General features: G+C 37.8%; 5 protein-coding genes across 5 annotated transcripts; 2 read left to right on the forward strand and 3 right to left on the reverse strand.

Annotated features, from left to right (window-relative positions):
• Nucleotides 1-336: 336 nt before the first annotated feature.
• On the forward strand, nt 337-2,307 carry LOC105457837 (DNA-directed RNA polymerase II subunit RPB7). Its single transcript, XM_011702735.1, has 8 exons — nt 337-576; nt 676-785; nt 874-1,033; nt 1,125-1,175; nt 1,264-1,329; nt 1,441-1,512; nt 1,585-1,618; nt 1,699-2,307. Exons 1-8 carry the CDS (start codon nt 565-567, stop codon nt 1,713-1,715), a joined length of 522 nt encoding a protein of 173 aa, XP_011701037.1. The 5' UTR covers nt 337-564; the 3' UTR covers nt 1,716-2,307.
• Nucleotides 2,303-5,077, reverse strand: LOC105457836. Its single transcript, XM_011702734.1, has 5 exons — nt 4,790-5,077; nt 3,605-4,132; nt 3,325-3,413; nt 2,995-3,219; nt 2,303-2,718 (listed from the first exon to the last, which is right to left on the reverse strand). Exons 1-5 carry the CDS (start codon nt 4,922-4,924, stop codon nt 2,532-2,534), a joined length of 1,164 nt encoding a protein of 387 aa, XP_011701036.1. The 5' UTR covers nt 4,925-5,077; the 3' UTR covers nt 2,303-2,531.
• A 629-nt stretch (nt 5,078-5,706) lies between these two features.
• Nucleotides 5,707-10,495, reverse strand: LOC105457839. Its single transcript, XM_011702737.1, has 6 exons — nt 9,924-10,495; nt 9,546-9,786; nt 8,614-9,092; nt 7,912-8,110; nt 7,265-7,509; nt 5,707-7,023 (listed from the first exon to the last, which is right to left on the reverse strand). Exons 1-6 carry the CDS (start codon nt 10,055-10,057, stop codon nt 6,468-6,470), a joined length of 1,854 nt encoding a protein of 617 aa, XP_011701039.1. The 5' UTR covers nt 10,058-10,495; the 3' UTR covers nt 5,707-6,467.
• An 85-nt stretch (nt 10,496-10,580) lies between these two features.
• LOC105457838 (uncharacterized protein C1orf131 homolog) lies at nt 10,581-11,519 on the forward strand. The gene is made up of 2 exons (XM_011702736.1): nt 10,581-10,664; nt 10,897-11,519. The coding sequence occupies exon 2, from the start codon at nt 10,908-10,910 to the stop codon at nt 11,409-11,411; it is 504 nt and encodes a 167-aa protein (XP_011701038.1). The 5' UTR covers nt 10,581-10,664; nt 10,897-10,907; the 3' UTR covers nt 11,412-11,519.
• Nucleotides 11,520-11,703: 184 nt separating this feature from the next.
• On the reverse strand, nt 11,704-16,963 carry LOC105457850 (b(0,+)-type amino acid transporter 1-like). Its single transcript, XM_011702755.1, has 5 exons — nt 16,882-16,963; nt 13,864-14,990; nt 13,412-13,625; nt 12,592-12,897; nt 11,704-12,109 (listed from the first exon to the last, which is right to left on the reverse strand). Exons 1-5 carry the CDS (start codon nt 16,961-16,963, stop codon nt 12,045-12,047), a joined length of 1,794 nt encoding a protein of 597 aa, XP_011701057.1. The 3' UTR covers nt 11,704-12,044.
• Between the last annotated feature and the right edge of the window lie 5,505 nt (nt 16,964-22,468).

Genomic DNA, 22,468 nt, shown 5'->3' on the forward strand with positions numbered 1-22,468 from the left:
ATGTGAAGTATGATAGAAGTATGAGAGTCAAATTTTGATTTTTTGCTTAGCACTGAGTTTTTCCAATATATCAATTTTTACTATATAAAATATTTAAAATTATATAATTATATATTTATAAAATATAATTTTATAATATTAAAAAATTTCATCTCGAATCTTTAGTGCGAACTAACTACATTTTTCTATTAAATGTGTTTTCTAGATATTTGAAATTATAGAAATAAAATTTATTAATTTTTTACTAAAAAGGAAAATAACTACATTTATAAAATGCGCCATAAGCTATAAAGAATAATGACGCGCAATAGGGACTTAAATTCCGTTAAAATCCGTCTTCGGCGTCTTCGTCGGGTGGTGTCAGTCTTGAATGTGCTCGAATGTTTACTGGCGAATGCAATCTAACCTATACAGATTTGTTTACTATATCGGATATTCGTGGAACCGGTAAAAGTTAGGCAAAAAAATTACTGATTTAGTAAAATCTTGGCTAAAATCATTACATACATTTCCACAAATTTAGGCCGGATCAGATATTTATAATATATTCACAGCTATTTAAACATGTTTTACCACGTAAGTTAACTTTTTTTGTATGTCTGCAATGTACTATTAATTATTCAAAGGAGTACAAAATTAATTTCGCTCTCTAATTTCTTAAATAAATATTTACAGATTTCGTTAGAACATGAGATTTTGTTGCATCCCCGGTACTTCGGTCCTCAATTACTCGACACTGTGAAGCAGAAGCTCTATACAGAGGTGGAAGGCACCTGTACAGGAAAGTGAGTATCTTACTCATTTTGATATTATTTATTTTGATACCAGAAGTCCTTTATCGAGATCCTTTACTTTAATTACATGCTTGCTCAGATATGGCTTCGTCGTCGCTGTTACCACAATTGACAATATAGGAGCTGGTATTATACAACCTGGACAAGGTTTCGTAGTATATCCTGTCAAGTATAAAGCGATTGTATTCAGGCCATTTAAGGGTGAAGTGTTGGACGCGATTGTGACTCAAGTGAATAAGGTACGACTAGATGCTATTTTTTTCAAAACTATGAAATGGTCCATATTGATTCATTGTTTAATTTAATGATTCATGTCTGTTATATTTACAGGTTGGAATGTTTGCTGAAATAGGTCCACTTTCATGCTTTATTTCTCATCACGTGAGTAATAACAATTATGAAATTAAAATATTAGTAATAAAATTATTTCACACATGATATAAATAGTATGACTCTCAAATTTCTATAGTCAATCCCAGAGGATATGCAGTTCTGTCCAAATGTGAATCCAGCCTGTTACAAATCGAAAGAAGAGGTAAGTCATGTTATAAAATGCGTATATTGCTAAATTTTTTAAATTTTAATTTTAAATTTTAATTTTAAATTTAATAGCAAATTTAATAACAAATTTGAATATGTCTTTCAGGATGTAGTTATCCAGGCGGATGACGAAATTAGACTGAAAATTGTGGGCACAAGAGTTGACGCCACGGGAATTGTTAGTATTAAATTAACAATGAAAGTCATTCTGTATTATATTAATTCACATTTTAAATTTCTTATTTTTCAGTTTGCTATCGGCACATTAATGGACGATTACTTAGGTAACTGCATGATTAACGCTTATCGTTTTTGCAATGCATTTAAGTGCAACATTTATAATTTATTTCTCCTTTTTTTCCAGGCCTTGTGTGCAACTAGTATGTCTATAATCTGCTCGTGTTAAAAAACAATTTATTATCTAAACACAAAGTTTTATATTCTGAAAACGAGTGTCTTAAAATACTTTTTTATAAGCAGCATAAGATGGTTATATATTTAATTCAACAAAAAAAGATATGAAAATATAGTAATAGTACATAAAAGCACATTTGGACAAAATGGTAACAATTTAGGCACCTTCTATAATTTCCAGAATGATAAAAGCATAATAAATTGGAATAATTTGTAGGAATTGTAAATTATGATAGACAATATTTATAAAATAAAATTAAGTACGAAAAATTACATATATATATATGTATATATTTAAGAAATATTGCTTCAATGTAATTTAATTCTTATGTGTTATTAACAATCCACAGAAGCGAAGCAAATAGATGCTATGTTATACAGAATGCTTCACTAACTCTGTTAAACAATTATCTTTCAACATTTTTTCAAATATACTGTAATATAATTGTCATATCTTTTTACAGAATTACTAATGCAAAGTTATTTGGACATTGCTATCATTAAGATAATTAAAAACTCAGATGTAGGTAGTTTGTAATTATACAAAGATACTGTTTAGGTAATATACATCTTTTTAATTCACATATTCCTTATTTACTACTCATCGTTTCGTGACGATGTGCATTCGCAACGAAATGGATACGCAACATGCGAAACAACAACGACTCGTGGAAAATGCCCTTTGTTCGTTGTGACGATTTTATGACGATTTAAAATCGTATGATTTTTTTTCCATCACCCGAGCAGTGATTCACTTCAACTATTGCTATTTTAAGGCGGAGCTCAATTCAAAGAATCCTCGTCGCTACCAAATATACTTGCGAGACCTGTGAATAGTGCTAATTTCGGTGCGATACGCAGATCTTCCTTTTTCGTGACTGTATCTTGATCGGGCATCATCTTGTCCGTAATATGCTTATAGATTTTTCCATTAGCATTAACGTAAAAAGTAGAGAAGCCGTCGTACCACCTGAAACAATTACACATAATTGTGCTATTATGATCAGTTACGTATAATCGTGCTATTATAATCAGTTCCCATAAACATTATTTCCAAGCAAAGATAATTAGAGGAAATTTAAATATTTTATTTTTTCTTGAAAAATAAATCTCAAACTAAAAGCGAAGGTCTTTTTTAAATAGTAGACAATTTCTAATTAATTTCTAATTAATGTTTACGAGAACAGTTTTATTAAAATTGTATTGCTGTTAACATGAATGCCTTTGCAGCACGAATTATACTTACACTTCGTGATTAGTATTTATGGCGTCTTTTATTTTCCAAATCTTATACTTCCAAAACATGGAGAACACCTTCAAACTCGAGACACCTCGTATGCGCCAACGAACCTGCACGGTGTCGTTTTCAGGATGCATGGTAATCTTTATGATATCCATTTTGACGTGTGCAAATTTTAAGTGACCAATTACCCTCAACCATATTAATTGTTTCACATAATTCGAAAGTCCGCTGCAATATATTTTTTTTTTATTTAAGTACACGTGAAGAAATAGAAATATACTTGATGTTAGATATTCTCATTTGCTTTGGATGGATAATAAAAATTAATTTTACCTTGTCGTTACTCCTCTAAAGTTGTTGATAAAAATTAGATCATCGGTATATATCGAATAATTCTGAGGTTTTACAAACAGGTTTGGTAACTGCAAGCAATATTTCGATCAGAAAAAGATTGTTTAGCACAAGAGGAACCTCTTATGCTAGACAATTATACGTTAAGAGTATCTCAGAATTATTGTACTTTGCTTCTAAGAGGATGCAACTGTAGTTTCGGAGAATTCAAGTCAACGAAAGTGCAATAATTCTGGTATATCCTATAAATTACATGACATACATCTTGACTAAGACAATCGACTATGGATTGCAGTTGTTCCTGCGATGGTTTACCCTCGTTTTTTTGCGGCGACGGCTGTTGCGAGCTCGTCTTTAGAGTGCTCGCATCGTCAGAGGTAAATAAGAAACTTTTGTCAATATTCGTTTCTCGATTATTATGTAAGTTTTCTAAAGAAATCCTATTATTATCTAGAAATGAATTAATCTTATCATTTCCTGTAACACTTTGTGCCTGAAACACTTTGACATTGTCTGCGATCCCTATGGGAGCTGCGTGTTTTTTGCTTCTCAAGGGAGTAACGCCGAGCCTCTGTGACTTGCGCAGCTCGCGCGGTCTCTGGACCCAGTAGTACATCGAACTCTTGCTCTCGTCATTAGTGTACCGTTTGGTCAGCTTGCCATTCCACTGATTATGAACGTCAAGATACGTCAGCGATACATTTGGAGGTAATGTACATCCCGCGAAAGGTACCGATTTGCCCGCAGCGGTATTCGCTCTTACGGACAGTGCTCTCTGTGCGCCCAAGAACTGAAAATTTACACAGACATGATAAAGAGTTTACGGCAATTTATACAGGCTGTAAGAAGCTACAAGAACATAAATTGGCAATTATTCCTATTAATTACGAATATAATTAATAGAAATTAATTACGAATATAATTAATAGAAATTAATTATGAATGTAATTAATAGGAATAATTGCCAATTTATGAATCAATACAGCAGTTATTAGATTTACTGGTATTGGCGCTACAGTGGTTTTTATTTTTTCACTTGGAATAGAGCTTAAAATTTAGATCGACTAAAGATTCGCTCCGAAAAAGTCTATCATCGAAACGGAGAATGCGGTGTCGAATAACGAGCGTCAACAAACAATCCGGCGTGTACGAGCATTTTGATTTTTGCGACAACGTGACGCGCGATGCCTGTCAATCGGTCTTCAATCGTCACGCGTCAACCGGGAGAGCCGGAGGCTCGGACTTTCGGGCGTCGCTGTCGCAAAAATTGCCGACGAACGTCCACGTTTCGCGGATCGGCGTGTTTAACGTCGCTATAACGTTGCTCGTGCGATTACATAAGCGTTTGTAGGTTAGGCCGCCGGTGAGCATCGTCTACACGCCGCAGCGTGTGCCATACACCGGGATCTACGCCGGGCGGAATCGGCGAACGCGCGTGACTGCGCACCTGCTTCAGGAAAACGGACGACTCCACGCTCTTCTGCAGCTGGTTACGGTCGAGCTTCGACGACGGTTTTCGGCCGCCGGCGCCGCTGACGAGCGACGACAGCCGGCCGGGTAGCGTGCGAAAGCACTGGGACATGTTGCGCGAGCGTACCCGTCGACAGCACGTCGTTCAGATCGACGACATCCTCCACGATGACCAGCGTGAAAACGTGGTGTACTACTGTACTGTTATACTACGTCCACACGCGTGCTCCTCATCGCGGTCAGCGCTCGTCTTCGGCACGTTCTTGCGCGCTTCGCGAGATAGCGCTTTCGCAAGGTAGCGCCAAAATATATACCTATATATATATACTTTTTTAAAACAGCTTGAAACTCGCCGATGCGTAATACGTACTTTTTTCATTTTAGCTGTGTTTTTCGGGCCTCATTTCTGTTAATTACATAAATTTTTGTTTTATTTTACATATAAATTTCTTAGAAATATATTGTATATTTCTTAGCAAATATAAAAAAAAAATATATATATATATATATATATTTATATATATATATATATATTGCATATATATATATAGCGCGGGATGATTTTTAACACTTGCCTCCGATTTTAAAATCTTTGTTATATATATTGCATATATATATATATATATGTATATATATATATATATATATATACAATATAAATAACAAAGATTTTAAAATCGGAGGCAAGTGTTAAAAATCATCCCGCGCTAAAGCCACACGATTTATCTAATATTTCACAGAATTACCATATTTATGTATATCTATTAGAATGTTATAAAAATGCGGAAACTGAAATGTAAGTAAAAATCGATGAAAATATAAAGTCTATTGTAAATCTTGTAATATAATGGTAAATATTGGTTATTTTGTTAAAGATGAAAATATGGCACAATATATCTGTATAACATTTATTTTTAATATCGATAAAATCTATCGTAAATCAAGAACAAATAACGCCTACATTATATAATCTAGTATAAATAAGATGTATAGTGTATAATAAAACTCACAACGCTTTATTTCTTATATTCCTGCCTTAAAATAATATTTAAAATTATTAATAATTTTGCATTTATCAATGCGGCATATTCTAAGACTTTAATTTTATTTATTATTATTCCAACACAATAAATACTTTTATAAGAGAATCTATAATGGAAGTTTTGTTCCCGACGAATTTCACTCTCATTGATATATGCATACATACATAGATTTAAATCATCGTTGATTCAATGTACTTACATATATTTCTCAATAAATATTTAACAAATATCTTTTCTCATCAAGTTCTAACATCGACTAAATTTTATATATCTACACTAAGTTTAAATGCTTATATCACTCATTTCAGATCTTAGGCCCTTTGGATCTTCTAATTTTTATAAATTTTATCTCTCCTAAAGAATTCTTTCCAAAGATAACAGATAACAGACTTATTAACAAATTTCAACGCTTACCTTCTAATACCTAATTTAACTACTTTAACACTCAGCGACAAAAAAAGGTATCTCCATCTATAATTCATCTTTGCATCTTTTTCATTTTCAGCTGTTCTACGCTTTACAAGATCTGCTTCAAAACGCGAGATTATGGTCTCTCATATTAATCTACCAATTGAACGTTTCTAGGTATACTATACTTATTTGCTGTTATAATTATTCACCGAGGCTTAATTTTTGCTTGATTTCTAATGCGAGCTTGTAGCCGAGCTCCGGCCGTCGGTCTCTGCCCTCCACCATGGCCTTCACCTGGCTGGAGTTCACTATCACGCCGTTGCTGCCTATCACGGTGGCCTTGGTCTTCTCGATGTCGACGAGATCCACGCCGCGGCTGCAGTCGTCGATCAGTATAGTGCGATAGCCGCTGGTGAGCGCGTCCACCGCGGTAGCGCCCACGCAAACGTCGTAGGCCAGTCCGCAGATGTAGATGTCGGTGGCGCCTTTCTCCTGCAGCTGCGACGACAGCGTCGTCTCGGTGAGCTTCTTGTTGTCCCAGAACACCGAGTACGAGTCGACCTCCGGATTCGTGCCCTTGTAGATCTTGATCGCGTTGTCGACGATCTTCAGGTCCTTGTGGAGCTCGGCGCCCCACGAGTCTTGCACGCAGTGACGCGGCCACAGACGTTGCTTCAGCAACGGTGGTCCCTGGAACGTCACTGTGTCGTACACCCGCGCCGCTTCCTTCGAGATGTTGCTGCTGATGTCCACCTCTCTGATAACGACAGCGATCGCAAATGAATATTGAATGTGCCGATTTTCTTTCCGTTTGCTGGATTTTGTGTTAATCTCTTTTATGTTAATATAAATAGAAGTTTTAATACTTTAATCAAAGTTAGAGTAATTAAACGTAGAACTTAAACGTTTTCAAGATTCAAGCTTGTATTAGATATAAAGTCTCAAGTAAAGACATAATAGACTTTTGCGTTTTACAATAATAATATGCTGATAATTACCTCAAGTGCAAATTGTCAATGAAGGACACGTGATCCACAGGATGCCAGTCCAAGGAGTAAAATACCGAATCGAACGGTACAGTTTCCAGCAATCGGTTAATTGGGTCGATTACTTCCGAACCGTCGTGCTGCGCGGCGCACTGCTTTATGTTCAAGGAACCTGTTATAAAATCATTTTGCACATCCACAATTAGGAAGGCACTTTTGGGACGCGTGCATATTTTGATCCATCGGTTCCAGCAGACCTACAAGTTGCATCAATAGAAACAATATTACAAGTCAATGAAAATTTCTAAATATATACGTCAATTCAAAAATTTATTAGCACTTTCGGTAACTAAATAATTTCAGAAAGGACGTTACAAATACCTAAGTATAAAATTGCGTTGATATCATTACGTGTAGCTATATATATATAAAAGACATGTATACGTAGTTATATATAGACAGTCTATTACCTTCCCAGATTTGACAGCAAGAACAAAATTGTTACAAAGGCATATATATAACTAACAATATATTTTTATTATTTTTTAATACTTAATATAGAGAAGAGGTTTAAACTATTTTCTACATTTTATCTAAAGCTCTTCCTTTCTTTAAAACAAATAATTTAATTAATAACATATCGAACACCCCTTATATACCTCGAATTCTTCCCTGTCGATTAGGCCGTCGCCTTTGATGTCAAAGATCGCATACACCTCGCGCAGTTGATCCTCCTCGAGGCCGTAAATCTTGCCGCGGTCATTTCGAAATAACGCGCGGCATATGAGATCGAATTCCGAGATCGACAGGAATCCGTCGCCGTCTTTATCGAAGGCATTGAAACATGCGTCCATGTCTCTCGACGCCACTCTTGCCGACTACCTGTTTCCAAGTTCGACTTGTTTAATCAATACTCAGATTAGCGTCCGTCCGATCACTTTACACCCTGGACCGCTTCGCCAAATATAGATCTATCGATGAAAATACTGCAGTGTTTTATATATATAATAGTTATCGTTCTTACTGCAACATGTTATAATCTAGCCCCACTCGATTCTCCCGGCGAGAAGTGAAAGTGTTTCGTAGGTATCGACTTTCGTAAGTGTCGTCATTCAAATCGATTCATCAAACGGCTTGGTATATTACAATATTATGTAGAAAATCCTTTTTATTCATCACGTCTTTTACATTTCAAGATTGCAAATGGAAGAATAAATTCATCCCTCTACTGTATTTTAAGCACGCCTTCAGCCTTATAATTATATTATTATACCAGTATCAAAAGTTACAATGCTATCTCTTCGGCGCGAAGACCGCTGCATCACATGGACCGCGCGAGTCTCTGATGCGTCAACAGCGACACGTCGACCATCGCCTCGGGATGCAGCAATTCGTGCACTTCGTACTTAGAGGACTCCTCGTAAGCGTACGTCACGGAGGTGTCGGACAGCAGCATGTTGCACTGCGCCAGGATCAAGATGCAATTACGCAACCGCGTGCACACGTTGCGATTCTCCACCGGGATCTTCGACAGATCCTCCGTGAAACCACCCTCGGACTTATCGACGTTCTGAATGCTCGCGCCGATCCACACGTAGCCGTTGTTACCGAGTATCAGAGTGGCGCCGTTCTCTAGGATGTGATAGTGCGTCTTCTTGCGTTGAATCAACATCGGCGGTACCTTCAACATAATCCCCTGCGACAGCTTGCCATACTTCAGCACTCGCGTGTGCAGGGAGAGCGAACCGTCGGCGAAGATCGATTGCACTTCCGCGCATATCAGGTCTCCCTCCTGCAAGTACCTGCGCATCGTCTGTTCATCTTCGGCGGATCGTCTCCTCTGTGAATTTTAAGAGCAAATGCAATACATAATGCATTCTAACAATCATTGGGTATTTTTATTATTATGATAAATACACGCATTAGCATTTCTTAAATAGAGACTTTAATTGAAAATTTTTTAAACAAAATTTGAATCGACTACAAGAGTACTTGATGTACTTGGAGAGCAATATATTTTGAATGAAAAATATTCAAATACATTAAATAATAGCAATAATAAATAAAACTTTATTTTCTCCAAATTCTAAATGAAGCTCTGAAAATTAAAACTAAAAAAAAAAAAAATACTATCTCAAACTTCATAGGATAAACTTGATTTCAAACGCAAGATTATTTTTATGTATTTGGAAGAAACAAATCTGTTATTAAAAAAGACTTAATTTTCGAAATATTTTATATTAATGTTTAAAGAAACAGAAGCGCCTTATCTGTATACATATATATATCTTACCAATTCACCACCAGGCAAGTTAACACTGGACAATAACAGAACAGCGTCAAGCTTGGCATTTATATCAACTTTCCAACGCTTCTGCTGCACCTCCGTTATCCTTCCCACGATGAGATCACCGATCTCCCCATTGTAGCGCGCCTTCAAGGGCCTAATCGATATAAGTTTGTTCACCTTTTCCAGAATCCCAGCGACCGATGCGCGCAACGTCTTGTCCTCATCGACGTAGGTCCCATGGCCTCTAATTTAGGCAATCAGTATCCAATTAATTAAACATTCAGCTCTAATTTAATTGCACACTCAGTTCTAATTAATTTAAATCAGTTTCATAATCCCAAGAGGTTGCGTAAAAAACCGAGGGTAGACCGATTTATCTACCTTAGGAAATCCGGCTGACTGGATATCTCCTCGCCGGGGGTGTAGAGCCGCGGCTGGATGCCTTCGTTCGTTATTAGATTGAAGTCTACCCTGTTCACCGCCAGACGTACATTAATGGGCGGATATTGGGCCATTGTACAATAATATTGACAAAATTTGATATCCCGATTGCTCTCACCTTCCAACGGCTCAACTTTTTTTTTGGGTTAAGCGTTCACCGGGTGGAAAATTGTTGATATATACATATATATATACATATATATAACGCACCACGTGTGTGAACTATAGACATATTCCAAGGTTTCAACTGCTCGGCATGACGCAACTGCTCCAACTTTATATCTTTTTGCATGTATGTATACGCACCTATACGCGCGCGTGCATGTGTAGGACAAGTAAAGTCATAATCACACTAGCGATTGACACTCTGAGATTGGATTGAGATTTGATCAATTAAAGCAAAATTTACTAAACTTAATATTAATTTTTTCTTCAATAATTCCAGTTCAATCTCAATTATCGCTGTCTAATTACGGCGCTTGAAAGCACCGACGAGGTGTAAAAGGTGTTCCTGGGGCGCAGAGAAGTTAAATATGAAAAGTGCAATAAGTTCAGCTGGTGTTTCCGAATTTTCATGTGAACGCGGCATTACGCAGCTGACGCAGCGAGTAGCGACGCGTGGCGTTCGCAGACAGATTTTAAAACAGACCTGCGATTTGTATGCTTGGTTTCGCTAACGTGGTTAGTTAAATGTAATATAATTACCGACGTAGTCAAATGCATGCAAATTTATGTTGTACTTTTCGCTTTTAAAATATTTAAAGCGTTCTTTTTTTTTTTAATTTCGTAATTCTTTAAATTGTCTTCGCAATTATGAAAATTTAGATTTTTCTTTGTATACTGTTAACGGAGGTTAAGTCAGGTTAGCTCAGAGAAGGCATGAAATATTTATTGATATTAATTTTTTCTTCAGTGCGAGAAGAGATGGAAGACTTTGTTCCAACGCGCGGATCGCAAGTCAAGAAAACTGCGACGAGCAATTATGTCTCTGTGAATTACAAAGCGCCAAAGAAGAAGGTAAAATCTGCGGATGGTAGCTCGGATAGTAAAGAGAAGCTCGAGGATGAGTCTGTGAAACCGACGCCGGCCGAGCTGAAGCAGCAGCAAGAAAAAGAGATGAAGAAGCTGCGATACGAGATTATCAAATTCGGCACGTCCGGTTTCGAGAGGCCGAAGGCGAAGAGAGCAAAGGTCGAGCTTGCTATTAGCTTAGGTGCAATACCTCCCAAGAACAGGAGAATGAATTACAACGCGTTAAAGAGGCGTCGAAAGATAGAAAACGAGAGGAAGAAGGAGGAGGAGGGTCACAAGTCTGGACTTACCAGTAGTTTGCTCAAACCTAAGGCCAAGAAGACGCGGAAGAAGGACAGCAGCATTCTACGTGTTTACGGGAAGGTGCCGAAGGATGTCTTGAAGAAGAAGAGCTGAATTTATCAGTAGGAATAGTTTCCGAACCATGAGACTCTGTTGTTGAAACTAAAATGTCTTGTAAGGGCTGTTGATTAAGAATAAAAATTGTATATTTGTAAATATTAATAATTTTGTCAGTTATAAGATGTCTAATTGGAAAAATCATGAATTAGATTATGAGGATTATTTTTGAAATTTTAAAAGTAAAAATTAATGAAAAAAAATCTGCTTAAATTAATTAAAATATTATACAACAATTCGACTTGGTAATTCAGGAAAAGGACAAGGATGTACGAAGAAAAGAGACAAATTTGTAACTGCAAACATTTAAAATATTTTCTGTTGATTCATCGCTTTCTCGTTACAACATCAACTATCTATTGTCTAACAATAATATCTCTTCTGCATGTTGTATACTATGTACGAAGAATAACAAGTAATAAAATAATATATTTTTATATAATATATATACCTTTTTTTTTTTTGGATAAATTTTTTGGGCCAGCCTTGAGCTTTGTAATATAGGATATAACGCTCTCGTCTGCATGTATTTAAAATAGGTATATTCAGGTGTGCATACAGTTCACGCAATGCCATAATGGAATGATTCGGCATTCTGGAGAACTGTACCGTTGATCTCTTGAAATGAAATCAGTCGAAGGCAGCCGCCGTTGGAGCCACCTCTAGTAACATCTGCAGGAAGGCATTAACACCTTCTATAATCAGAAAACGAACAAAACCATTTAATTTGAAATTTAATATTAAGCAATAGTACAGAATAGTATAGAAATATAAGAAAACAAGATTAAATTTCGGTAAAAATTTTATTTTATATTAAAAAAAAAATTCGGACGAATTTGAATTTTAATCTTACTTTCAGACTTCAAGATAAAATTATAAATTTAATATTATCAGCTGTTTTTTTTAGATGTAAAACTTTACATATATTTTTTCTGAATTTTATCTCAAATTTCTTGAAACTTAATATCAGACTTTTTTCATTTAAATTTCAGATTTTTCGATTATTGATGAGGAAGATATTTATTTCTTTTTCGGAGAACATATATTTTCGGAGTTTATATATTATATTTCATATTATAATATATTATGATTGTAATGACTGATACAGGCATCGTGAAATTTCTAATAGTTCGTTGAATTGACTTTATTTTGGCAGTGTAACGGCGTATATACCCACCCATGAATTTGGGCACATATCCAAACTTTACAAACGGGAGGTAGACGAGCATGCCTGCACCGATAAAGCCAGCCGCGTACAAATACTCAATTTGGGGCTTGTCGATAATCGGCGCCACTATGAGATACGCGGAGATGACGAGCACGAGCACAGGTATGATTAGCGGGCATTTGTACGGTCGCGGATGATTGGGCCTGGTCCTCCGCATCACCAGAAGGGCGACCATTGAGCCGCCGTAGAATATCCATGCGGTGAACGAGAAGAAGTCGATCAGCGAATCGATGTTACCGGAGAGAACCATCGCGCCTGCGAAATCAGTACTTTGGCTTACAACACATTTAGATACCTTGAAGTAGACACAGTCCATATAGCAACGGTCTCGCCTTGGAAGTAGAACAACAGACGTTATATAAATCAAAATCTCAAATAAGCCGGAAGGACGTCGACGATACAACTCGAAAATTTAGGGCGCTTAGAAAATATTTAACAGACGAGTCAAAAATTTACAACGAAAAAATATTAAATATATTAAAAAACAATTTTTTTTTTAATTTAAGGCGATTGTGTGAAATTAAATTCCAAATGAGCGCGAATAAATACGGACGAACAATTTGGCTGCGGCGAGTGCGATCGATAGTGCTTCGCTCGATCGTATTTATTTGCATTCGTTCGTTTAGCGTGCGTTCCGTTTTACGCATGCAACGCATGATGTATCATTTTATCTTTGTTGTCAACTGAATGCGAAACTAGGATAAAATGATAAATCATGCGCATCATGCATGAAACGGAACACACCTTTCGTCTGGATTTAATTCGATACCTGCTACGAGGGAATGGAAGATGAGGCCTGGGGCAGGAGTGAAGCGTCGCACGTGCACGTAGCTCAAGCAGTCGAGCAGATGACCCTCTCGCGATGCGGCGAAACAGAGCCTACCCGCGGCAAACAGGGTGCCATTAGCGGATCCAAAGGTACTGATCGCTACGGAGAGCGGCATTAGCCACGCCATCACGCCCAGAATCCGAATGCCGAACGTCTGCGGAAGAATATCGCATGATTCGTTATCAGAATAGAGAAACAAATTAATTCGAGCAAAATCTCTCTCCGAATAATTCAACTTAACTTGCGATATCGCAAGGAATTCGAAGAATGCATGTCAATTTTACGGTTTCGCCCCTATCTTTCATGCGTCGTTTCTTTCGAAAAGGATCTTTTCTTAAATTTCTCCCGAGAGAAGCAATGTATAAACGCGGATTTTCGTCGACCATGCTTACCACTGCCACGGCCTCGCTCTCGATCATTTCTGACGGTGACATGACCGCCAGGTAAGATACGTTGATGAGCGCGTAGCAGAGCGTGACGAGCGGTATGCCGATCATGATGGACCTGGGCAGATTCTTGGAAGGGTTCTTGATCTCCTCGGTCACGTAATTGAGATTGTTCCAGCCGTCGTATGCCCAGAGGCCGGTGTAGAAAGCGGTGGCGAGGCGGCCGATGTTGATGGTGCTACCGTCGATGGTGTCGAACGCCGTTTGCAGATGCTGCGTGTTACCCTGTATCAATTTATACGAGCCGCCAATTATTACCACGAGTATGGCCATCAGCTTGGCGGCGGTGAAAGCGTTCTGCACACCGGTTGCCAGGTTGACGCTGTAGCAGTTGATTAGGAGTATCAGAACGATCGCCAGCAGGGCGACGATCTTGACCACCTGGTCGGGCGGCTCGCAGTCGACGGTGAACGCCTCGACGGTGTACTGGGCGAAAGACAGGCAGATAATCGCCATCTGCGACGGCTTTAGCACCAGGGTGGACACCCAGGAGAAGAGGAAGGCAGGCGGGGCGCCGAACGCGTCCATGAAGTACGCGTACTCGGCGCCGCTGCTCGTGTTCATCGTGCCCAGCTCGGCGTAGGCGAGGGCGCCGCAGAGGCTCAGCAGACCGCACGCGGTCCATACGACAAAACTAATGCCGACGCTGCCGGTGCGCAACAGCAGACCCGACGGCGACACGAAAATCCCGGAGCCGATCATCGTGCCGACGATTAGAGCCACCCCACTGACGAGTCCCACCCGTCTCTTGAGGTGAACAGCGTCGTTCGCCTCTGCGTCCGTCCCCTCCAGCCCTCCGCTCCCTCCACCCCCGTCTTCGTCATCCCCCACACCCCCAGATTGGCCTTGCTGTTGTTGCCGCTGCTGTTGCTGTTGACGCTGCTGTTGTTGAGGATGGTGTAGCGACGGTTTGCCGTTACTGCTGTTGCCGTTGACCAATTTGCCAGCTCGGCAGACCAGTCCGCCACCAGTGTCGCCGGCACTTCCTCCCAGCCAACCCCCCGATTGTAGTTGCTGTTGCTGCAACTGTGGCTGACCGCCGTTGCTCGTCTGCGGATCATGTCCCACGGTAGCTGCAAAGAAAAAAGATATCTGATTATTTCAATACTTTAAATGTTACCCACGTTACACAATTAAGAGACTGAAATTTAAAATTAACGCGACCAAAGGGTTGAAAAAAAATTATGATTACGAAACAGCTACATTCACAAAATATCGTTATGCTATTTTATTTAAAAATATATATACATATATGTTAAAATATGCATTGAATTATTGATTGGAAAATATCTATCGAATTATGAACGTTAAACCAATTAAACATTATACTCAATCATTTTACTAATTTGTAAATTAGATTGATTGTGCACGCGTTGATTGATTTGATTTGCCGCAATTTGTCAGCACGATCTTCTTAATGAAAGCTGCAGAAAAGTTTATCCGTATCAAGCACGTTAAAAATTATTTCTGTTCGTTCAGGCAGGAATAACTCTGTTCTCGCAGAATTATTCGATGAATAATAATTTTGTTATTTCCTCGACGTATAAATTACACCGTTAACAACGTTAACGTTTGAAAGACGTTTTTTAATTTTTCCGTTCTAAACTCATCTTCCCAGTCTGTTATTCGATTAAACTTCTTTAGTACAAATTAAGAAAGTGAAAGAAGCAACAGTGGTGAACTCTTCATAAATAATATATCGATTCTGTCGAAGTTTCGAATAACAAACTTTCTTACTTCTTCAAATAGCAACGGATCAATCACACCTGTCTTATAAAGTAACAAACTTATTCAAAGGCTATTCACGAATTTGTTGAATGATTAATAATTCGATTGAGAGTACGATTTTTTTAATGACTCTTTTCAAAGGGAAAGAATGAAGACTGTTAAAGAAGTATTGCGAACACCGCGCGTTATCGTATCAAATCAACAATTCCACTCTTCTATTTGGCCAATCTCTTCCTTACTTTTTGTAATCTAGTACACAATATAAATAACCAATTGAGGGAGATAAAATATATTGACTTGATCGAACTCTGAAAAATATTACTCGAATTTCAGAGGAATCGATTTAAAATAATTTCGCAATTTATTTTGATCACGAAGCTCATTATGATTCCACTCCAGTCGGAGACTTTTTACAAAAAAAAAAAAACCTAAAATTTATATCCGGCAACGGATCGAAACAACAGAACCGGTGAATCCGGGTCATCGGACTGATTGCTCGCAGAAGCACTTACTTCCACTCAGCGGAACTGCAGGATTCTAGGGAGGAACGTCATTTGAGAAATACTGCGGTGGGGTATAGCGATTGACACTTTGTAGCGTGATCGATAGCGCCGAACGGATGCACGAAAGTTTGATGAATAAACCGCCAATCGAGATATCGATGGAAACTATCACGAAGGAGTTGAAACTTAGGAATTTGTATAATATAATTTTGATATGCCATTCGTCGCGCTCACCGCGTTTCGCACGTTTGCGAAAGCGAAATATGCGAGAAAGGATGCAGAAAGCGCTGCGAAAGCGAATGGACTTCGTTATATTCGATTTGTGCCGGTTCCTAAGTTTAGAGCCACCCGGCGAGAGAGGAGGATCGGACCACGTGGTCTGCCCTCGTCTCGCGTAATTCGCACGCGGAGTATCGTCTCGTTGAGGACGCGCCGGGCTCGAAATAATTCTGGATTTCGCTGCATCTTACATAAACGCGATAACTATTACGCGACGCGGCCACTCCCGACTCTGGTCTTTCGAAGAAAGAGGTCAGCCGCGAGGTTCAGCGTGCGTCAATCTTTTATGAGAACGAAACGACGTTTTGCGAACGTAATTGTTTCGCATCCACAACACTCAATTTCTCGCAGCGATGTGATAAAATTCCTATTTTGGTAAAATAAAACCCTTCGTTGCGAACATTTTGTTAAATTTACAATCAATATTAACGCGCCCCGAAAATTCTCGCCATACCAGGTATCGTAAAGGAGCAGATCGCCGGACACGGATAATTACTCGAGGGCGCGACGAAGAGACCGACCGGCCTGTACCGCATCCCTCTCGTTTACTAGGGTGGCGAACTGCCGCGCGCGATTGGCCCGCGGCGCCGGCGGCCACGTGACCGCCCGCCGCCAGCCAACCCCCGCATATTCCCGCACCACGTGACGGCGATTATCATATTATTATCACGGAGTCGGCCGCGTCGCGACCGTAATAGTTCGCGTGGCGGAGCGCCAGGAAAGGCCGCCGCGCGGACCGCGCCGTCGGCTCCTCTTTCGCGACGATAAATACCGGGCGGCAAAATGCGCGCGAAAACCCGCCGGCCCGACGACGCGGGAATTTCGAAGCGCGAAGCGGGGGCGGGTGCGCGTCCCCCTTCTCAAGGTGACCCCGCTCCAAACTATCGATCTCATCGGAGCGCTGCACCTACATGCCTCCTCGCCGTCGCTCCGCTTCGACGTTGCTCGCGAGAATCGAACTGCTCATCGGGAAACGGGAATAATGAGCAAACAAGATAACGTTAGATCTTTGGAAAGGAGTAATTTTATTTCGCGGAATTTCTTATTCGCAAATAAATGCAAGTAAATCAATAATAAACGTGATGATAAATGTGATGGAAATTCTTGCTTTCATTTTGATAATCGTTTCTGATGTGCCAACAAGAAATTCAGCGTCGAAAATAAACCATTGGGTTTCCGAGATATGCCGCGTTTTCTGTTGTCGCGGTATTTGTTAAATTAATTAGAATATAAAAGTATAGAATTGTAAAAAGAAATTTTATTTTCCTCGCAAGCAGGAATAAATCGTCGGAATTGTTGGGAGAGTCACTGTCGAGAATCGTATAAAGTCTTTACTTTGACCCCGCGCGGGTATTTCTGAGCGACGATACACCGGTTTGGTCACGTCGCGTCTCTCGCTCCTCTCTTTAACTTGATTATTCCGTATGACAGCTGCGCGTTTCGGTCGTATAGCCAAAAAATGTGGAGGTCCAACGAGGGGCAGCCACTCATGCCAACAAAACAATATTTTCATTGTTCAGGATTTTACACGCGCGTCCGCGCGGGTAAAATTCGAATTCGCGAATACAATTGCGTGATATCGCGAAACGTGCGTAATCATTGACCGTAAAATCGATAGTTGTCGATGTAACGTCGTTTACCGCGCTATTAAAGTGCGCTTATCGTAATTGACCACATGGTCATTTCCGCAGGAAATGATGCCCAGATTCGACACAATACTGAAGTCGAGTTCTCATTTGCCAAAATTTTACGCTAGAAAGCTTTTTCGTTTTACCTCATGCATTACGAACACTGTGTGTTCTGACAATTAAATATCGAATGCAATTATTGAAAATTTCTCTCGCAAATTTAAATAAAGCTTTGTTATTTATCTTCCTAGAAAATCATCAAGTAAATATATACGCAAAGTTTTAATATAATGTTAATTATAAAAAATAGAAGTTAAACTTGGTGAGAAAAGGATAAGATAAACTTATGAGAAAAGAAGGAAAAAAGAGGAATTTCTAAGAAAAATTATATATAAACATCTACTTTACCGAGAGTTTACTTTAAAGAATTAAACACCTTCTTGTATAGGAGATTTAAAATTATCTCGAGCAATGACATTTATTGATCTTCAAATATTAGTCGTGCTTAAACAAATCGAATAGCTCGTTCTTTCTATTATGTGCAGATAGACAAATATATAGTTTTATAATGTACATAATATTTTTTGTACATCTATATTTATTTATTATTAGCTGTGTGATTATATAATTATATATTTATATTTATTTTTCGTTTTGTTCGACAATATAAATTACTATTATTGTCATTATTATTAAATTTGAAAGGTTTATCGATTCTTGTTATTCTTTTTACACAAATACATTCTTCGATTTACCTAATTATATATATATATATATATATATATATAATATATATATTGAAAAGAGATACAATATACTCTTGCTAAAAGAGAATTTTTGCTATGCAGCACATTAAATTAAATAAATCGAAGAATGTATTTGTGCAAAAAGAATAACAAGAATCGATAAACTTTTCAAATTTAATAATAATGATAATAATAGTAATTTATATTGTCGAGCAAAATGAAAAATAAATATAAATGTATGATTATATAATCACACAGCTAATAATAAATAAATATAGATGTACAAAAAATATTTTGTACATTATAAAACTTTACTAAATTATTAGCAATACTTAATGCATTAATGAGAACGGATTATGAACGGACGAGATTATCTTAATGGATCTCATATAATTTTTAACTTGCAGTTAACGTAATTAGTTCAACTATATATATATGTACAGTTAATGAGTAAATTCTTAGGACTAAAAGAACTCAAATTATCGATGTAAGATCAATTATTTGTAGAGTAGAGAAGTATAAGGGGAAAATGATGAGTTGAAATTCCAATTATTTAGCTATGCTATCCGTTAAACAGTAATCGATTAAGTATCCATTAGTCTTAATTAGATTGTCACCGTTATGTGCATCGCGAAGCTGACTGAAATTCCTCAAATTCCTACCAACGGACCTTCAATTTGGCGAATGTGTCAAAAAGGAAACATAATTTTTAAGAATCAACGACAGATCCGCTGGCAAAAGTACAACGACGTTTTCGAGGTCGATTTAACAAGGTCGGGATCGTAAGAACAATAGATCTGAACGGAAGAAATAATCGCCATGCAAACACACGTCGAGCCAAATCGCGAGGTAGATCGTAACTTTTGTACATGCAAGTTTGAATGAATTGAACTTTATCTGTTATACTTTATTCCTTATACAATAATAAATATTGATTACCTTGTCGTTTGTGAGAAAAATGTAAAAATAAAAAAAATAAAAAATATAAAGTTGGAAAATGCGAGTTTAGTTTCTAAGTTCAATTATGTTTAATTGCATTCTGTCTAGTAATTGATATCGTAGCAATTTGCGGCAAAGCGAGATGAATTCTTGTACATTGTCATGTTAATTCATATTTAATTGAGTTTTATCCTTGAAGCTGTCAGAACTCTGATTAAATGAACGTAGGGGGTCTTGAGATATTTCATATTCAGGAGTGGATCTGCTATGTTGAGAGAACGTTAATAAATTACATATTCTTGTTCGCGTGCACATGCAAATTCATAATTTCTAAACTAATTACTGGATTAGAACACCTTTTTAGGGGGAAAATATAAAAATTTTTTTTTTCAGAAACACCAGAAATTAGAAAGCCATTTTTAATTCAGTCACGTACGTAATATACGTAAAGAATTAAGTAGTAGCAGTGCGAAATTAGTCAGACCTAACTATTTTAGTTTTTAGTAACAAATCATTCTAAATCATGAGAATATATTTAAATGTTATCTTTTAAATTCGCTTTCAAAGATTAATTGAAGGGCTTGCTGCAACAGTAGGTTATATTTTATACATTTTGTAACAACTCTACTTTAAGAGTTCATTTTTTCCGTTTTTATAAAATGTTATAAAATTGGTTAGTCTACAGTTGTGCAGCTAGCCCTCTAATTATATCCACAATTGCTTTTCTTGTCCGCTTGAAACAAATTTGTGCGAGAAGACGTTGCAGACGCCTAGTTGAAAATGTCGCGTCAACGATCGGTTTTACTGCTAACGTATTGTCATGACTGTAAATTATCCCTTTTGGCCAACTTTCACTGTTTCACACTTTCGGCAATGTATTTTTCAGTATTATTGGCACCTGAACTAATTTACTTGTCGCATCATCTCATAATTCATTCACGTTGTTGCATCACTCGTCGAAACTTCGCTAATACTATTGTAACAACTGCCAACTCGTAACAATGATATTTTTGTATGCAAAATGAGGAAGTGATGTATAACAACGTAAACGCATAAATACTAAATATAATGAGAGGCCGGGACGTAACGATAAAATTATTAGAGATCAAATTCTACGCTCGCGTTTCAAATAAAATTACTTGTAACTTATCCCTTTGTTGCATACATTTTTCTATTAAACGTATTTTGCTGAATTTTAGTATACAAGTGTTTTTGTGATTGCTAATTACAAATCTGAAATTAAAATTAAAAAAATCAAAATAGCAGATTCAATATGGCGACCAAATTGAAAAACTGCGGCGAGAAAGGTGTCCTTTACAGAGGACACTATGCAACCAAGGGTCACTTATTGGATTACTGATTACAAGTTCTTAAAAAAGGACATTTAATGATTAACAAGAGCAGTATAGAAAAAGTCTCTTTTACTTCAAAAGAATTAGAATATTAGATGGCGTCACCTGGTATATTTAAAAAAAAAATTTTTTTTAACAGTTAAAAAAAGCTCGACATCCATTAGCGCAGATATGCATTAGAAGCTATTGGATCTCCATTAAACCGATTAACTCCCGACGGGACAATTTTCGACTTTGTGAGATTTATTGTGTGAGATTTATCGCGTCAACAAAATGAAAATTGCGCCGCGGCTTTTTTTACCGTGACATAGCCGCGTAATCCGGCCTCTCATTTAAAACCGATCGCGACCGATATTCCGGCGTGTCGTTTATCGATGTAATTGCCGATGACGCCAGGGAACGTGTTCGCACGAGCGCTTCAAATGACTCTAAACGACGAAGAAGACGACGACGAAGAAAACGAAGACGATAAGGACGACGCGCGGAGAGAAGCGCAGACCGCGATGCTTCCCCCTCGAGCCTTCGTCTCTTCAGGGCGGCAAATTGGGTTGGGTTAAATTACAAAATTCAGCGAAGTGTTAACGCGACAACGACGACACCAGACTGGCTGATCGGATGGCGTTCATCAACACGTGTCAGAGTTGATAATCGTCGTCGTCGACGCATGGCGCGCCGACATACACGGGGTGTCGCGAAAGACGGTCAAGTGAAAAGGCTCATGTTTGATTTACAAGATAGATTTGGTAGCTGGGTTTGAATTGGCGAAGAATATAGAAATAATCTTGGAAGCATATATACAAATCAAAATCTCCCAAAAGATGTCTTTTAGGGCAAATAACGTACAACTGCACCACTTATTGAATATTCAGTATTAATTCTTAATAACAAATCAACGCTACTTCAAAAAATATAAATATTAATTTTTAACTAAAATGTTCACATATTTGAAAAGATAATTAGAAGGCTCTGATATACAATCAATAAATAACAAGGCAATATAAGAGCGCGGCCCATAAGACACAAACAATAAATTATTTAATCAATCGATTTGTCTGAGAAGACCGTGCAGCTTTATTAACAATAAATACATTTCAGTCCGAAATTGAGACCCTTCTCAGCGAATAAAGTCAAAGTAAATAAAATCGGTGAGAAATATATATCAATCTGGATTGATTGAAATGAATTTTGGGACGACTTTATTTGATTTCGTATCCGCGGAGATTTGAACTGAAGCGTACGTTTATTGTTAATAAAGCAGTCCGGTCAGCTAACCAATTATACATTGACTGATTTAAAAAAATCGTTATTTGCGTCCCGTGAATTACGCATTAATTCTTTCTGTTTTTACTTATGCTTTCGTACATTTGCATTGTTTC

The sequence above is a fragment of the Wasmannia auropunctata genome, unplaced genomic scaffold (genome assembly GCF_000956235.1).
Source record: "Wasmannia auropunctata unplaced genomic scaffold, wasmannia.A_1.0 LD334991.1, whole genome shotgun sequence".
Classification (NCBI taxonomy): Eukaryota; Metazoa; Arthropoda; class Insecta; order Hymenoptera; family Formicidae; genus Wasmannia; species Wasmannia auropunctata.

Bases quoted from the DNA above. Each gene is read 5' to 3' on its own strand.
- LOC105457838 (XM_011702736.1), top strand. From the start codon at position 10,908: ATGGAAGACTTTGTTCCAACGCGCGGATCGCAAGTCAAGAAAACTGCG.
- LOC105457836 (XM_011702734.1), bottom strand. From the start codon at position 4,924: ATGTCCCAGTGCTTTCGCACGCTACCCGGCCGGCTGTCGTCGCTCGTC. The intron at 4,133-4,789 runs GTGCGCAGTCAC...GTAAATTTTCAG, and splicing joins CGTCCGTTTTCCTGAAGCAG to TTCTTGGGCGCACAGAGAGC. The intron at 2,719-2,994 runs GTAAGTATAATT...TAATTGTTTCAG, and splicing joins ATAAATACTAATCACGAAGT to GTGGTACGACGGCTTCTCTA.
- LOC105457850 (XM_011702755.1), bottom strand. From the start codon at position 16,963: ATGCGGTACAGGCCGGTCGGTCTCTTCGTCGCGCCCTCGAGTAATTAT. The intron at 14,991-16,881 runs GTATGGCGAGAA...TTTTCTTTGCAG, and splicing joins CTGCTCCTTTACGATACCTG to CTACCGTGGGACATGATCCG. The intron at 12,898-13,411 runs GTATCGAATTAA...CTGATTTCGCAG, and splicing joins CTTCCATTCCCTCGTAGCAG to GCGCGATGGTTCTCTCCGGT.
- LOC105457837 (XM_011702735.1), top strand. The intron at 786-873 runs GTGAGTATCTTA...ATGCTTGCTCAG, and splicing joins GAAGGCACCTGTACAGGAAA to ATATGGCTTCGTCGTCGCTG. The intron at 1,176-1,263 runs GTGAGTAATAAC...AAATTTCTATAG, and splicing joins CATGCTTTATTTCTCATCAC to TCAATCCCAGAGGATATGCA.
- LOC105457839 (XM_011702737.1), bottom strand. From the start codon at position 10,057: ATGGCCCAATATCCGCCCATTAATGTACGTCTGGCGGTGAACAGGGTA. The intron at 9,093-9,545 runs GTAAGATATATA...TAAAATTCACAG, and splicing joins ACTTGCCTGGTGGTGAATTG to AGGAGACGATCCGCCGAAGA. The intron at 8,111-8,613 runs GTCGCTGTTGAC...AGTGGCGTCGAG, and splicing joins CCCGAGGCGATGGTCGACGT to AGACATGGACGCATGTTTCA.